This window comes from Lottia gigantea (assembly GCF_000327385.1).
Source record: "Lottia gigantea unplaced genomic scaffold LOTGIsca_192, whole genome shotgun sequence".
Taxonomy (NCBI): domain Eukaryota; kingdom Metazoa; phylum Mollusca; class Gastropoda; family Lottiidae; genus Lottia; species Lottia gigantea.
In genome coordinates this window covers 323,558-341,661 of record NW_008708367.1, presented here as the reverse complement: position 1 = coordinate 341,661, position 18,104 = coordinate 323,558, and the positions used below count along the sequence as shown (strand labels likewise).

Below are 18,104 nucleotides of genomic sequence, written 5' to 3'. Positions count from 1 at the left end.
GACTCTACCAACATGGAATATTGGATACATGTTGGAATATTTTTTTCACCACTAGGTATAGTTAAGTAAAGATATTTATAACTTGAGATATTTCCATCAGAAACACAAACAGTCCGTTGTTATTATAAGGAATAATAGTTGTAATATTGCATTAAAAACAATATTACAAAAGCACAGCACGTATAAATTGATAGTTATAAGAGATTAGCTTAGCAAAAAAAATTGCGTCTCTGAGAATAAAGTTTGACTGGTCGAATCGATCCCTATAAAAAGGACTGTTTGGGTTTAGAATGGTTCCTGATCTACAAATATCATTGCTCGACTCTACTCCAGTAGAAAATTTAATTTTAATGAAATATCAAGGCATTGTAATTGCAAACTTGTAAATAGCTCTTACTGTCGTAACAGTACTGTGAATCACACAAATATCATGAAAGTTTTGGACAGTCCTTATCCCCCTCCCTGCCCATTTATCTCCACCAAATCCCAAACCCCTGAGATTTATACTAGACAGTAGATTAGCTCCATGAAATAGTGCAAATTAAGTGGAATTCCATCTTTAAATGGCTTTAGTTAATCATTTGCTCAAAGGCTATAATCATCATCATCATCATCATCACATCTTCATCATCATCATCATCATCATCATCATCATTATAACTGTGTAGTGCTCATTAACATGTAGATATAGAAATGGCCTAATTCTGTGTCTGAATATATTTCTAAATCAGACGTCAGCTTTCCTGAAAAATAACTTATATCAAATTCTGGGTCAGCTTTTCCTAAAACCTAAAAATAATGATAATAATAATGAAAATGATAATAATAATCTTTATTAGGACATAAATTAGGCCAGGCCTGTTTACAATTTAACCCTGTAACAAACTAACAAATAATATAAAACAATATGTGGGTGAAAAATGTATACATTTGGATTGAACAAAATCAGGATTTATTTTACAAAACATATAAGTACATGTAATCGTAAGATTTTTAATCATGTTTTGTTAATATTAGAAATTAGGGTGGTTGAATGACAATCTCTAACAGAAGGCATTGGCACAGGGTTAAAGCAGTGTTCACTAATTGTAGAGATTAGGGTCGTTGAAGTTACTATTCAACAGAAGGCACTGGCAAGCAGTGTTCACTAATTGTAGAGATTAGGGTGGTTGAAAGGTAACAAGTTACTATTAACAGAAGGTACTGGTCCAGGGTTAAAACAGTGTTCACTAATTGTAGAGATTAGGGTCGTTGAAAGGTAACAAGTTACTATTTAACAGAAGGTACTGGCACAGGTTTAAAACAGTGTTCACTAATTGTAGAGATTAGGGTGGTTGAAAGGTAACAAGTTACTATTAACAGAAGGTACTGGTCCAGGGTTAAAACAGTGTTCACTAATTATAGAGATTAGGGTCGTTGAAAGGTAACAAGTTACTATTAACAGAAGGTACTGGTCCAGGGTTAAAACAGTGTTCACTAATTGTAGAGATTAGGGTCGTTGAAAGGTAACAAGTTACTATTAACAGAAGGTACTGGTCCAGGGTTAAAACAGTGTTCACTAATTATAGAGATTAGGGTCGTTGAAAGGTAACAAGTTACTATTAACAGAAGGTACTGGTCCAGGGTTAAAACAGTGTTCACTAATTGTAGAGATTAGGGTCGTTGAAAGGTAACAAGTTACTATTTAACAGAAGGTAGTGGCACAGGTTTAAAACAGTGTTCACTAATTGTAGAGATTAGGGTGGTTGAAAGGTAACAAGTTACTATTAACAGAAGGTACTGGTCCAGGGTTAAAACAGTGTTCACTAATTATAGAGATTAGGGTCGTTGAAAGGTAACAAGTTACTATTAACAGAAGGTACTGGTCCAGGGTTAAAACAGTGTTTACTAATTGTAGAGATTAGGGTCGTTGAAAGGTAACAAGTTACTATTTAACAGAAGGTACTGGTCCAGGGTTAAAACAGTGTTCACTAATTGTAGAGATTAGTGTGGTTGAAAGGTAACAAGTTACTATTAACAGAAGGTACTGGTCCAGGGTTAAAACAGTGTTCACTAATTGTAGAGATTAGTGTGGTTGAAAGGTAACAAGTTACTGTTCTCCAGAAGGCATTGGCCCTGTGTAAAAGCAGTGTTCACTAATTGTAGAGGTTAGGGTAGTTGAAAGGTAACAAGCACTGGCGCAGGGTGAAAGCAGTGTTCACTAAAGTTAAGGCTAGTGTATTAGAATAGACATTGGTAAATTTTCAGTTAAGCTTTGTAGAAACTGTCTCCTGTGTTTTAACAATATTACATTGAAAGGATTGCTTCAAGTTGTGTGAAGTTCAAGTCCTGTAGCTCATTGATATGGTGTAATGATATATTAGCTCATTGATATGGTGTTATGATATATTAGCTCATTGATATGGTGTAATGATATATTAGCTCATTGATATGGTGTTATGATATATTAGCTCATTGATATGGTGTAATGATATATTAGCTCATTGATATGGTGTAATGATATATTAGCTCATTGATATGGTGTAATGATATATTAGCTCATTGATATGGTGTAATGATATACATGTATTGCAATATCCGACATCGTTTGTTAATAATGTTGTTGTATTTCTCCCTGCTCAAAAGATGTTAGTTGTAGTCGTGCTCTCATTCAGCAAATTTGATAATGCCATGTCAATGTAACTAATTAGAATTATAAAATATTTACTCATTTATAATTGATATACTTCCTCATGTGAAAAGTTCATAAGCTGCTTCCAATGTTTCGCCACAATGTTGTTTTGGGTTTTTATTGACTAGATATAATAGTACCAAGCTTTGGCATCTTGATCCAACAACTTCAAAGATGAAAATTTGTACTGAACCATCTTCACAATGTCAAGCTGTTACGAACTGCTTACTTATACCTTGACTGCAAAAGACACCTTTCTTGTATCATAGAAGTTTGTAAATGTCAAGGGACCTGATTGGCTGTACAATCCAATCAAATCGCTGCATTCCGTGATACAACAATAGTGGCTATTACAGTCAAGGTATAAGACAAAGTTTGTAATAGCTTGACATAGTAAAGTTGGAGTCTAATGAACTAAAAGACATAATTAGACTTGTCAAACCAACAGTGACAGTGATACAACTTTAAAATAAAATCGCTTTCTATATCACTTTATTTATTTCCATTAAACGCAAACATTTCAGTTAGACCCTGCACCTTTTACATAATTCATGTTGTTTTGATATCAATAGATCTATTTATTAATTCAGCTTTTTTTTTAAGCTTTTTACAACATTCGTTCTTCTTGTCAAAGATCTTTTCAAGTTTTGTAATTTTGCATTTAAACCTTACAGGTCCTTTTGAGGTAAAATTTACCTGTGAATGAATTATGAATAAATATTTTTTGAACAAATAAATTGAGGAACCCAATGAAAGAGTGAAACAATGTGTTAGAATGTATAGAGTCAGCTATTTATTTTGTGATATTGATTGATGTATTTAGTATTTAAAAAAGATTGGTTACTGGTTTATAGATGCATTTAATTTATGTTAATTTATTTTAATTTATTCAAAGTAATATTTAAATTTATTCAATTTGCCTTTTTACACGTTTCTTGTCAATTAAATGGAGCTTTTATGTGGTGTGTCTCTATTTTGTGATTTCTTGTTATAAATTTATGTTATATCTGTCATTAAAGGGACAGGTGTGCTATTTTGGGGGTTGATTTGAGACTAGAATATATGTAAATATTCTTCTGAATTACAAGAAATGTACGAAAATCACAAAATTCCTTCAAAAATATCTCAAAAATTAAATTTATTCTCCTATTATAATATGGCAGTCTCAAGAATAGACGACCACTTATTTAACTTTTATAATTCTTGACACACGTGAATTAGACGGCTCACATTTCGACAGTGAGCTGTGAACTCTATTACTGATTGGCTTAGCTAAAAAATTCCTGTTTCTGAGACTTAAGTATGATTGTTCAAAACAATGGCACATCTGTCCTTTTTTAGGTATGAGAGATGAAAGCTGGTAAATGATTGTTAGAAAGGATTTGTAATGACTTTGTTGTTTATCCTAAATTGTCTTTCATTGTTTTGTGTTTAGTTATTATAGAATATTTATGGTTTATTTAAGTATATATATATATAGATAGTAATAAACTGGACACAATTTTATAGAGAATATCTCACGGCTACTTTCTTACATTGATTCAATCAGGACAGACCAAATATAAATCCATAAGTGGTCCACAAATATTGGAGTTCAAAAGGGACACTACTGAAGCTATTTCCAGAAAGGGCTTCTGATCATATTTTAGTTCAGTGAATATGAATTTCAGATAAACAATCCTCATCAGGACAGTTAGTTTTGAAAATGCAGGTTAAAATGAAAAATTGATTCTACCAAAATGGATGCATTTCCCGTCTTCTAAGGTGAAAATTTCCCTGACCCCCCACCACGACTCGTACCCTCTACTAAAGTCCGAAACAGGAATCGAGGTGCTGGAACGGCCGTGTCAATGAAGTCCTGGCTAGGCCACTGTTGTTACCTATGAAATTGTGTCTGTTTAAATGCTTATAATTTCAAATGAAATTTAGAGTAAAAGTTGTATTTTGTTGAACAGGGTAAACAATAAATTGTTTTTTTTTAATTATTTTTCAAATTTATTCCAAGGTTTTGAATATGTTTGTTTACACCATACATGTCTGACTAGAGATTGAAAAGGGATGACTGTAAAGTCAAGTCAAAAATATTTGAGGCCATCTGATTCAACAATCCACTTTTTTGCCGCCGATTTTGCAAAGCAAATCTTGAGTAAAATCTCATGTGTCCTGTGCCCGTGCTTCTCGACAAGATTATTGCTTCACGACAGGATACACGTTTTATAATTGTCTCTCTGTAAGACAGAGCGTCATCATCCAATCAGATTCATTTTCCTTTCAATTACATATTCGACATAGTGGAAAACGACCGGCTGTAGATTTTTGGTCTCCTTGTTTGCTTGTAGCTGGCTGGAGAAACTCTCACAAGATCTTTACACAGACCAAGACAATAAATAGTTTAAAAACTAAAGATACATTGTGTTGATTACTACTAATACTATCTAATACTATAGAAGATTGCTCGCGTTATGATTTGAATGAACCTCAGATATACAGAAATATCTTTACCTGAAAATTATTGGACTCACACTTCACTACTTTCATGATAAAAAATGATGTTTATTATAATTTTAAATTATGAAATATACAGGGATAATATTATATCAGGATGGTTAAATATTACCAGATTATATCCATACTAGGGGCTCAGCATGCTTAAAATTTATGGAATCAACAGAATGTTCGATAAAACAAGTTGGAATAGAGTTTAGAAGGCGTACCACGTGTACCAAAAAAAAGTAGACGCAGATAGAATTCAAAATAACGAAGATGGGGAAATTTTGAAAGTGACATATTAAGCTTCTGTTCTGTTAGATTGAGGACAGAATAAGAATTATCCAATCAAGCATCACCCACGTGTAGGATACAGGGCAGTAGTTGTCTCCCCTTGTAATTAGAAACACAAAGTGTAATCTATTTTTAATCTGACTGGTAAATACTTCTATTTCACCATCCCTGGTTTTACTTTAAAACATAAAAAATATCTACATTATTATTGCACTTCATAGTTAGTTTATAAAATATTTAGCACTGATAGTCTCTCACATATTTCTAATATATTTTGTTAAAAAGGCACTATACTGACAAATAACTGAATAATTAGTACAATGTTGTACAAAGTTTCTTAATTTATCATGTTTATACAACACCACACATTTAATTTATAGTACACCAATATAATCTCTTTCTTAAAATGACACATTTCCAGGTTAGGACATTTCTTGTCAATTTTTCTCCTTTGTTTCCTTAAAATTCTTAAATATTAATTTGTATTTAACCTTTAATTTTCTTTTTTTTTTCCCCAAAAAGTTACAACAAAATTGTTTAACATTTTTCCAATGCACTTTTATCCTTGATTCTTCTTTGTGACGCGTATCAAACAACAAGAATACATTATTGAACAAAATAATATGACTTCTCATTTTCCCCTCAATATTTTATATTTTGTATCCAGTTTACACCAAAATATTTTCACGAATTACAGATGTCGTCACTAGCAACACAAACCGAGTCTGCTTCCGCGAGAAAAACTCGTCCATTTTGACACAAACAAACTTGATAGATTTCACTATTATCAATATTCTTAGAACTAGAATCACTGATTTTTAGATTCTTTATATAAATATCTTTTGAGTCTATAAAAATCTGAAATTAAGAAAAGGTGAATCATTTAAAATAAAAGTAGAACAAAGAATAAAACTGAAAATTTGATTAAGAACTGACTGATTATTAGAAGTCTGTAAAACTATTGTAAGTATGATTTATAAACACAGCTTTATAGAATAAATTTAACTGCTTAAAGTTGTTCAAAAAAGCTGTGGTTATATTTGGTTATGAGAAGTTTTTCGATTTCTTGTCAAGATGAGTTTGGATTTTCGCATTAAATTTTCAATTTACATAGTAATAAGACCTAGAGTGATGTCCCCTTGCTATAAAGGAGTTATTACTTACATCACCATTATACGATTGTAAACGAACGTTATCTAAACTTTTGAGCTCGACATCACCGGCTGGGGCCTGTATCGACACTCCTGCTGACCCGGTTATTTTAACCTCACTGGAAGGTGATTCAATTCTAAAATAGAAGAAGAGATGTTTTATTATTAACAATGTGGACTCTCTGAAAGAAATGCTGAGAAGATATGTTTAACAGATATTTGGAAAATGAAATTCAATGGAGTTTTACTTCCTACTTTCTGGTTCAGATTGGAAATAAATTACAACTGGAATATTTAAGGTGAGAAACCAATCACCTTAGCTTGAGTTAAAAAAGGGGCAATAACCCAGAATTAAAAAGAGGAACCATATTGATTGAAAAGTCAAACAACCCTTTTTACAAGCATGACAAATTAGGTAATTCAGGATCCTGTCTGCCAGCTCCTCCTTGGTCAAATCTTGGCATTGATTTTACAAGGATAACTACTAAGGGTTTTTTAAGGCTCCTAATTAGGGATTGAATAACTTTTTAAAAAATATCACATCTCATCTCGACAGTCAGTCTTCAAATTAAATAGTAAATAAGTAAAGATATAATTATAAATACGTACTGTAGTGGTTTACTTATTGGTCCTCGTAATGACGGTGTTTCTATCGAACCATCAAACATGACTTCTCCTGTAATATTACAATCATAGTTTGAAAAGTTATAGATTTTGATGAAATTATGATAAAAACTGATAAACAGTGGTTTAATTACAATAGGGAATGGTTAAATCAAGTCCAGTCTGAATTGAAAATACAAGAAAAGTACCAAAGTAGGCTAAGTACCTAAAACGTTAAAAAAAAATTAAATAAAATGGTTTAAATTATTCCACATTTGTTAAGAAGAAAGATAGGAAATAGTAAGCCAACCTAGAGGTTGTAAAGCTAGTAGTAAGCCAAGCTAGATGGTGTCAAGATAGTGGTAAGTCAAGCTAGATGGTGTCAAGATGGTAGTAAGCCAAGCTTTTTGGTGACATTTTAGTAGTGAGCCACCCTAGAGGATGTGAAGTATATTGACCTACCATCATATTTGATCTCGTCTGTACCCACAATGACCTCATCCTTGTTGACCAGAAATTTAGTTTTACCAGATTTATCTTTTACTTCAAATATTTCACATTTAGCTTCAAATTTCTCATCATCTAAAAACATTCAAATTATATATAAATATAAATACATTTTTCCTTGTCAATTACAATTGTAATGATGTGATACCAGCCTTCCACCCCTAAATAACAGAACCAACCCTGATGCCAGGGGTGTGATAAATAGATATTTATTGTATTGTTCGCCCCTTTTTGGGCAGCATACATCATGATACAAGATAATACATAATAATAAGTGATGTGTGCATCATATCAGATATTGGTTCAGGGGTCAGGAGTCATTGATTGGACAGAATGAAGGTCTGTTGGCACTGTGAGCTGTTGAGTTCTGCAATTGAGCATAAGGTTTTAATTGTAGATGATTTGGTGTCTTGTGTATTATATTGTGCAACCAATAAAATTGTAAAGAAATGTTACTTTTACTTTACCTAAATGTAAACTACTAGTGACTTTATTAGCTTTATTTCTAGACTGAATTCTGACTTCCTTACTGGAGTCTACATACAGAGGTTCTCCCTGAAATAATAAATATAGAATTTTCTTCTTGTTGCTTATTGTTCAGTGAAGATTGATACTAAATCATGCAACAAAACATATCTTAATTAATATAGGCTATTAATTAGAGTCTTTTCACTCCCGAATTAAATTTACAAACTTGTTGTCATGATAGGATTATGTGTCTGAAACATGATTCCTAAGCTGTCCTGATGAGGACAGTGTATCTGAAACATGTCAGCTAACATTCACTTTACAAAATTCAATTTACAAAAACGAGCTTTCCTGATGAGGATTGTGTATCAGAAACATGTGTCGGAAGATGAGAAGAGCTCTAGTCAATTAGCTATCATCAAGTCCTATATTAGAAGTTAACCTCCATTTCTAAAACTAGCTGTCCTGATGAGGATTGTGTATCCCGAACATGTGTTGACAGTCAATAGAAGAAATGACAACTCACCGTTCTGGATCTTATTTCCTGGGTATAGATAGATTTTAAAAACTCTGCTTCACCATCCATCCTGATTCCTTTCTGGGTCATTCTCAATCTGCCTATCCCCTCCTGTAATAGATATACATTAGTACGGTCTGAGAGAGGGGGGTGGGTGCTAGAGAGAGGGGGGTGGGTGCTAGAGAGAGGGGGGTGGGTAATCTGGGTCATTCTTAATCTTCCTAACCACTCCTGTTATAGATAGTAGTAGTAGAGAGAGAGAGAGAGAGAGAGAGAGAGAGAGGGGGGGAGGAATGGGAGAGGGTGATAACCATGAGAATATGGGGGGGTAATTACTTGTTTTAAGCTAACACTATACATATATCTACTCTTCAGTTCCAAATTCATAATCTTTTCTGCTACAGTTTGGGCAAATGTAGTCAGACAACTGTTGAGGGGTCTTGAACGTACAAAGCCTGTAGCAAACTGAAGGCCCATTTCATTTTGAATGTCATTAAGGTATCATCCCATTCAATATATTCAACAGAACATGGTGATCATATTTCTCAAACCTGAATCAAGGTTTCAAGATATACATTAATCAGTTTTCTTTTCATCAGAAATAAAAATTAAAAATGGATGTTAACTTACGACGGAGAAGTCAAAGACTCGTAGAATCCAGATTGTTAAAGCTAGATTCATGATAACCACGATCATGAGAAATAAAATAAAAGCATAGAGACATCGTTTCCTCCATCCGTAGATACCAATTGGCTGGGTGAAATCTTGTCCCTGTGGGGGTGGGGCTGTGGTTGTGATACTCCGTGTTGATGTAGCGTTGGTTATTCCAGGATCCACATTACCAGACTGCGCCATTTTACTGAAATTATATAATTTTCTCTCATTAAATTTCCCATTTGAGACAGGACTTTGGTGTTGAAATGGACCTCAAATAGGGGGCAGACTGACTCAATGGGGGGGGCCAACTACTGTGACTGAATTCAAATTTTGGCTACTCTGTGGTGGTGTTATAGTCACAAGCCTTTAAAAGAGCGTCTTAGAGAGTTCTCTCAAGAACATTTTAGAAAAAATGAATTGATTTTGTGCATCTGACACATATTTTGGAGAAAAAGGGGAGACATTTAGATTTGTTGAAAATAAAGTGGGGGTACAATTGGGGGAGCAAACCACTTATCTATGCCCCCCCCCTCCCCATTTACCCTCACTGAACAGGACTACATATTGTATTGTAGCGGTCATAAGTTTCGAAAGCTACTCTCATGCTGTATGAGTCATGCAACTGAGTTATGAGTTGTGTTCGAAATTGCCACTTTCATTATTTTAAAACATACCCAGCTGGTAATTTCTATGATGTGAGGACACGTTAAAACTGAATCAGTGAAATTAATCACACAACAAGAAAATGCACGAAGCAGTTTCTATAATTTGTATCACCGATATGAACAAAACTAAAATCTGATTCGATTCTTCAATTGCTACCTTTAAGAGCTTTACAAAACAGATCACCTGACGCCACTCTCCAAATAGGTATATCGGTTAAACATCACCTCAGAGAGTCCACATAACTAATAATTGTAACAGTTTTAGGTTTCTGCATCACTTTCAGAGAGTCCACATGACTAAAAATTGTAACTTGGTATTGTTAACCTCACAACTCAGAGAGTTCACAAAGCTAATAATGTTTATTTGGTATTTAGGTTTATCAACTCGGCATCCCTTTCAGAGAGTCCACATAGTTAATAATGGTAACAATATTTAGACTCATCAATTCAACATCACAGTGCACATAGCTAATAATGTTTATGTTGGGTTTCAGGTTTCTGCATTACTTTCAGAGAGTCCACATAAACAATAAGTATATAGTATGTATAAAGCTGTAGGTCTACAATGGAATTTCTAGAACTAGCATAAAAGAATTGAGAGAACCAGTCTATTTCTTTGTGTATAGTGGTGAGCTATAAATAGTAACAATCAGAGAATTCCTGCATTCCATTACCTGTAAATACCTGTACTTAAATACTACCTGAATACAACACACCACTACACTCTTTTCTACCTGTATACAACAGACTTAGCTCTACCTGTACATCTAGTATTTTTTCTACCTGTATACAACAGACTTAGCTCTACCTGTACATCTAGTATTTTTTCTACCTGTGTACAACAGACTTAGCTCTACCTGTACATCTAGTATTTTTTCTACCTGTATACAACAGACTTAGCTCTACCTGTACATCTAGTATTTTTTCTACCTGTATACAACAGACTTAGCTCTACCTGTACATCTAGTATTTTTTCTACCTGTGTACAACAGACTTAGCTCTACCTGTACATCTAGTATTTTTTCTACCTGTATACAATAGACTTAGCTCTACCTGTACATCTAGTATTTTTTCTACCTGTGTACAACAGACTTAGCTCTACCTGTACATCTAGTATTTTTTCTACCTGTATACAACAGACTTAGCTCTACCTGTACATCTAGTATTTTTTCTACCTGTATACAACAGACTTAGCTCTACCTGTACATCTAGTATTTTTTCTATCTGTATACAACAGACTTAGCTCTACCTGTACATCTAGTATTTTTTCTACCTGTATACAACAGACTTAGCTCTACCTGTAAATCTAGTATTTTTTCTACCTGTATACAACAGACTTAGCTCTACCTGTACATCTAGTATTTTTTCTACCTGTATACAACAGACTTAGCTCTACCTGTACATCTAGTATTTTTCCTCTATATGTGAGGATTTGTTAATTATCGAATTTTGACATTTTTATGGTAATGTTATTTTTAAGCCAACCTAGAAGCTGTAAAGGTTAGACATTGGTAAAACATTAATAGAAAGATAAATAAAACAGACTAAAGCCACCTGAAAATATATTGATATTTTATAAAAGATAATAGAAACAGTAAACAGCCATACTGGTTTGATGCCGTCTGATTGATGATGGTTGAAAGCAGAGACCGTACCGATTCCTGGAAGCACTGGGTGTGGCATTAGAATTTTCTGACCCTGAGGAGGATTCTGGCAGACGAGAATCAAAATAGCTTCTTACAGAACTATGCCACTGCCACCAGGTTTTACCAATAACCATTAATAAGTACCTGAATGTCTGATAGAAAGAGTAATTTATATTTAAGGGACAGATTCACTATTTTAGATTTCAAATGCAGAGAATTCTGGACACACATTAATTTGAAGGCTCAAATTTCTGCTGTGAGCTGTGAACAATTTTACTGATTAGCAAGGCTAAAAAATGCCTATTTCTGAGACTAAGGTACGATAGGAACCTTTCTCTTTAATATTGCTTCAATGTAATGTTTTGTCTGGTATTTCACTAATATAGAGTTATCAGTACCTAGACCAATCGATTTCTATTGGGCCAGATGAGCAAGAACTGAAGGTAGAGGAGGGAGTAGCCATCCCCCCCCCTGCCTTGACCCAGAATGTGAACAGAAACTATAACACTTGTGTCCTTCCTCCCCCCACCCCCTCCCTGCCTCAAAAGGCCCAATTACAATATTTCAGTGGAAATATGCTTCTCTTTCATTGTAAAAATGTAATAATATTGAAAGAATGAAAGCAGGATTTAAGCCCTTTATATAAAATTTATTCCCCCCACCCCCTCTAGATTGGTTTTTCAACAATTATACAAAGCTATACAACTGCTACTGCCTTGGAATATCAGCTATCCCAGCTTTCCGTCTGGCACTCCTGTGTTTGGTTATTTGAACTAATATAATCATTGAAAGTCAGATCAGAAGCTGTCTGCTAGTAAATTGGTACTAATAATAGTTATTTAGTATGAAATTAGTAAGTTTTAGTAGAAGCTGGTACCATTACTATAGTTACCTGGCATTCCATAGTAACAACAGACCTGTTAGAAGCCTATCCAGTTCTGCAATTGTCGTCTGCTCGAAAAGTTTGTATGTGTAGCAGGAGGGCAAGGGCTCTCAAAGTGTAGGAGATTTTAATATGAATAATAAATTCCATTAAGCCAACATAAACTGATAAAAGAGCTGTAGTGTAGAAAACACTTTCAGTAAGTCTCCCTAGAGGATGTAAAGTCTTCTTATACACATTGGGATTCAAGGTTTAAAGTAATAAAACAAATTCTTTACCCCACACTAGAATTGTATAAAATGTTATACCAATAGCTTTCAGCCATCATAGAAGGTTTCGAGGGTTGTGTATTGAAAGTAAATCTAGGAAGACTTTTTTGAGTAAACACAAAGCCAAGAGTAGAGCCAATCTGGAGGATGTAAAGATACGATAGGATGGAAACTATAATGGTCTGCATACATCTATATTTTATGTTAAGGGTGGCAATATCTAAAGTTACAATATGATAAGAAATCACGTTTACCATCAAGTGGCTATAAGTAGCGTAATCTATATAGGCTACTTTGATTCAAAGATAGAGATAGTGAGCCAACCTAGAGGGCGTAAAGATTGTTTGGACGTAAAAATATAGATTCTATGCCAGGCTCGAAACCAATGTGCCAAGGGGGTGACCACATTTGCATGGACGGCAATAGCTGATAGAGACTGATTTCAGCTTCAAATGAGAATTTGTTCGAATTTTGAGGGAGTGGCGAATATAGTTTGAGTGACATCCCCCCCCCCCCCACCCCTGAAACATGAATGAATGTTTTCAGTCTAATCAGTAATGTAGGTCAGTGAGGCTGAGATGGGGAAAAGATTTTAACATTTAGGTACTTCTAATTATCTAAGACTGTTCACATCAAGGTTGGAAATCAAAAGAGTAAAGTAATGATGTGATCTCAACAATTTCCCTTTATTGAATACTGTATGATGTCTTATACAATACTTACATCAGATGCAGAAAGTAGGTCATGAAAATAACAAGGAATATTTTATTTCTCTGTGAAAAATCTTTAAAATATCAATTTTCAAATGCCACTAAACCTATTTAATATTTACAACTTTTTATTATTAAAAACTCAATCTTAACAACTTTTTACAACTTCAATTTAAACAATACAGAAAGGAAACAAACCTTTAGATTTACTCTTTGAACTGAGTTTTTTAACCTGAATTTAAGAGTAGCATGTGTTTTAGATTATATTTGATGCCAAGATCAGAAACTTGATCCTGGTAATTCTCAGACTTTCATGCAACCTGGCATCATTTGATAGAAGATTTACACAACTGGGTTTATTGGAACAATATCTTTCTTACTTTTCTGTTAAACTACTATCTATAAATGAAAATACCAAAATAATTTTTTTTTAGCCATGTGAACTCTCTGAAAGGGATACTGAGTTGACAACCTAAACCCCAAATAAACATTATTAGTAATGTGAACTCTCTGAAAGGGATGTCGAGTTGATAAACCTAAATACCAAATAAACATTATTAGCTATGTGAACTCTCTGAAAGGGATACTGAGTTGACAAACCCAAAAACCAAATAAACATTATTAGCTATGTGGACTCTCTGAAAGGGATACTGAGTTGACAAACCCAAAAACCAAATAAACATTATTAGCTATGTGGACTCTCTGAAAGGGATACTGAGTTGACAAACCCAAAAACCAAATAAACATTATTAGCTATGTGGACTCTCTGAAAGGGATACTGAGTTGACAAACCTAAATACCAAATAAACATTATTAGCTATGTGGACTCTCTGAAAGGGGTACTGAGTAGACAAACTTAAATACCAAATAAACATTATTAGCTATATGGACTCTCTGAAAGGGATACTGAGTTGACAAACCTAAATACCAAATAAACATTATTAGTTATGTGGACTCTCTGAAAGGGATACTGAGTTGACGAACCCAAAAACCAAATAAACATTATTAGCTATGAAAGGAATACTGAGTTGACAAACTTAAATACCAAATAAATATCATTAATTATGTGGACTCTCTGAAACCTTTTCTATCTAAGGTGGCCGTCACACCATAGCGATCACCAGTTGTATATGGTTGGGAATACAAATAGCAGTCATAAGTTTCGAACGTAACTCTCGTAAAACTGAGTGGTGAGCTGTGTTCGATATTTATTACCATTTTCATTATTCACAACCATATACAACTAGTAATCACTATGACATCGTCTTTGATAAGGAAATTGAAAATTCTAAAATACAGAGCTATAGAAAAGTAAACTGTTTATATCTGAATGTTCACAGCGATATAATTAACTTGAAAACTATTTGACTTGAAGCCAAAAATGAGAAGTTTAAATTGAAGGAAGTTAAGAAGTAAATTCTGAAAAGATGTAAAACATAGGTTGAAAGTAGTTCACATGTAATTTTACTGTTTAAAGATGGTTTGCTAGCATTCTTCCTGTTTTGAAAGTTTTTATCCCAACTAACGCTTTACTTGAAGCAAGGTTACTTGTTTCAGGTTAGTGAGGAATTCCCAAACATCCAAAAAGTGATGAAAGTTCTACTGTAATTACATTTTATTGAATTGTACAAAAACCAGATGTTGAATTTCAACAAGTGATACAGATAGCTTAAATTGTGCTCTATCAGCTGGTGAAGTAAATATTTATACGACTATACAGATAGCTGAAATTGAGCTCTATCAGCTGGTAAAGTAAATATTTAGATGACTATACAGATAGCTGAAATTGAGCTCTATCAGCTGGTAAAGTAAATATTTAGATGACTATACAGATAGCTGAAATTGTGCTCTATCAGCTGCTAAAGTGAACTATTAAATGACTATACAGATAGTTGAAATTGAGCTCTATCAGCTGGTAAAGTGAATATTTAGATGACTATACAGATAGCTGAAATTGAGCTCTATCAGCTGGTAAAGTGAATATTTAGATGACTATACAGATAGCTGAAATAGAGCTCTATCAGCTGGTAAAGTGAATATTTAGATGACTATACAGATAGCTGAAATAGAGCTCTATCAGCTGGTAAAGTGAATATTTAGATGCTCTATCAGGTAGCAGCTTTGTAACATTGAAATATACATATGAAACTATGAAATTTAAACATGTTAATGATATGAATAATTCTGCTAGATAATTTCTAGATAACATGTGTTGTAATATCAGATTGTAACATAATTTATAAACAGAACATTATTTATAGTAATAATTATAACATTTTACCACACTCTTAAACAAACTGATAAAATTAGACTCAAAATATCACTAAATAAACCATGGTTCCAATTTCTTCAGAAATTTAGTTCCAAAACAACAGTAATCCACTTAGTTCAGAAAAAAATGGTAGTTATAGAAGTGAAGTAGAAGATATTTAGGGGTGACATAGGTCATTAAGAAACAAGTAAAAGAGGTTGGCATTGTCCCCACACCCTTTCAAAATTTTTATCAATTTACATAGTGAAAGCATAGCCTGGGGCCCCCCTGGAAAATTTTGTGGCCCCTGGTCGACCACCTCACCTAATGTTTCCTAGAAACACCACTAATATGGCCATGAGGAATAGTGAATGATGTTAAAAACAGCTGTCAACAAACAGAAAAAAAATATGAGACCCACTTCACTCTGTTATTCTTAAAAATCAACACTATATTAACAACTTAGTTTTTATAATATATCTTGGAATCTTACTTTCTATAGAATACAGTTTAAAGAGAATTTTAATGGATGAAATATTATTTAGATTCCTAATTCTCTCAGTAGTTCTTTTATATTAGAGCTTATAGCTTCTCTTATGTCTATATTGTATTGACAAAGTTACTTGATAGAGAAGCCAATATCTCAAAATTATACAGAATATCTCATAAATTATAACATTAACTTATCATTATATAGTTTCCATTTTTAATTGTATTAGGCCAATAAGGTACAGATAATCAAGAGCTAAAACTTTATTTCATTAAATCATTATTTCTCCATAGTTCCAATACTTCTGATTGCATACCACATGATATTGCATTAGGCCAAGGCACATTGCATTTCTCTAACTATTAGAAATTATAAAAAGTCTTGTTTAAATCTAGACTATTTAGTAAAAATATCTCTTTAACTGCCATTTTTCTTCCTCAGCTCTCAACAATTTATATTTTTATTTTTTATTTTCTTAACCTTTCACCTCCTGTCAAATAAATCTTCACATTTTATCTTTTAATGAAGTCTACTTTAATTCACAGCTTTCTTCCTTTCTTTAAAATTCATTCATTCATTCATTCATTCATTCATTCATTCATTCATTCATTCATTCATTCATTCATTCATTCATTCAATTATCTATTCATTCATTCATTTAATTATCTATTCATTCATTTATTTATTTAGTAAGAAATATTAATACAGAACCTAAAAAATCATTTTGTTACTCAGAGTTTCATGCTATGCCATCTTCCGAAAATTGACCTATTTTCAGCCTGTGTCCCTACTGATGTGTTTATTTATTTATCAAATAAGTGCCTTTAAATCAAAATGATCTCTTAACCCCTGTCTTAGATCCCAAGTTAGTAGACCACCACATAAACATTCAATTGACTGAAACTACCTATACCTTCATATGAGTAGAATATTGTTATCACTAAAATTGCAGTCAAAAGATCTTTGTTATTTTTATTCAATTTGATGATTAAGTAGGGCTAATACAGGTATATAAAATTAAGCTATATTGGTGGTGAAAGCAAGCAAGCACCTGGTTATTAATTCTAACAAAAGAGATTATGGCTCTTCAAATTGTCTATATTATGAGTGAGGAAGTTCATATAAACTCCTGTATGTTATTTTTTGTAAACAATATTTTATTTCTGAGAAAAGGATTGGAGAACAGGCTTACGCCTATGAAACCTCCTCTCCTGTATGTAAAGCACATGGCTAGGGTATGTATGTTTTGGTCCCCATATGTTCATAGTAGATCATTTTATAAAAAGTAGAAGTATGAAATTGAACAGATGATGATCTACTAACTGACAGAAAAGTTGCTTCAATAAAATAAGATTAATGGTTCAATATGTTTATAGTTTTATAATTCTGCCAAAACTATGTTTTGGTCTGTTGGAGTCTCTAGCGAAATTTCGTGTGGCTCAGATATACCATCAAAAAATACCAAAAATAAATTCTCCCATGATAGAGATACATAGCATTGATGCCAGCATTTGGTTCCTGCTTTTTCTTTTAATTTCTATGACATTTCAATCAATTTGTAATAATTTTCGGCCTTATTTCGGCTAATTATGAAGTAAAGTGCAAGCTTATTTTTGACAAAAATTAAATTCTAAAAACTTACAAGAATATATCATCTTTCGAATTCCATCACAAATATTCCGTTTTGAAGCCGTCTTCAGAATTTGGCAAAGATTCTTTGACTACAGGAATCGGCTATTTCCACTGACTGCATCTCATGGTATGGAATTATTTTGTACAAGTCGGTATGGGGCAAACTAGTTGACGACGAGCATTGGGAAAATCTAAATTTGGGT

The 18,104-nt window shown here is 33.2% G+C and overlaps 1 protein-coding gene across 1 annotated transcript; it reads right to left on the bottom strand.

The window, feature by feature from the left end:
* Positions 1 to 5,964: 5,964 nt before the first annotated feature.
* LOTGIDRAFT_205347 (hypothetical protein) lies at positions 5,965 to 17,978 on the bottom strand. Its single transcript, XM_009052947.1, has 8 exons — positions 17,912 to 17,978; positions 9,329 to 9,557; positions 8,708 to 8,809; positions 8,181 to 8,268; positions 7,669 to 7,788; positions 7,213 to 7,279; positions 6,617 to 6,740; positions 5,965 to 6,310 (listed from the first exon to the last, which is right to left on the bottom strand). Exons 2-8 carry the CDS (start codon positions 9,551 to 9,553, stop codon positions 6,137 to 6,139), a joined length of 900 nt encoding a protein of 299 aa, XP_009051195.1. The 5' UTR covers positions 9,554 to 9,557; positions 17,912 to 17,978; the 3' UTR covers positions 5,965 to 6,136.
* Between the last annotated feature and the right edge of the window lie 126 nt (positions 17,979 to 18,104).

Coding starts and splice junctions, on each gene's coding strand:
- LOTGIDRAFT_205347 (XM_009052947.1), bottom strand. CDS start 9,553: ATGGCGCAGTCTGGTAATGTGGATCCTGGAATAACCAACGCTACATCA. Junction 8,269..8,707: donor AGGAAATAAGATCCAGAACG/GTGAGTTGTCAT, acceptor TTATTATTTCAG/GGAGAACCTCTGTATGTAGA. Junction 6,311..6,616: donor TACAATCGTATAATGGTGAT/GTAAGTAATAAC, acceptor TCTTAATTTCAG/ATTTTTATAGACTCAAAAGA.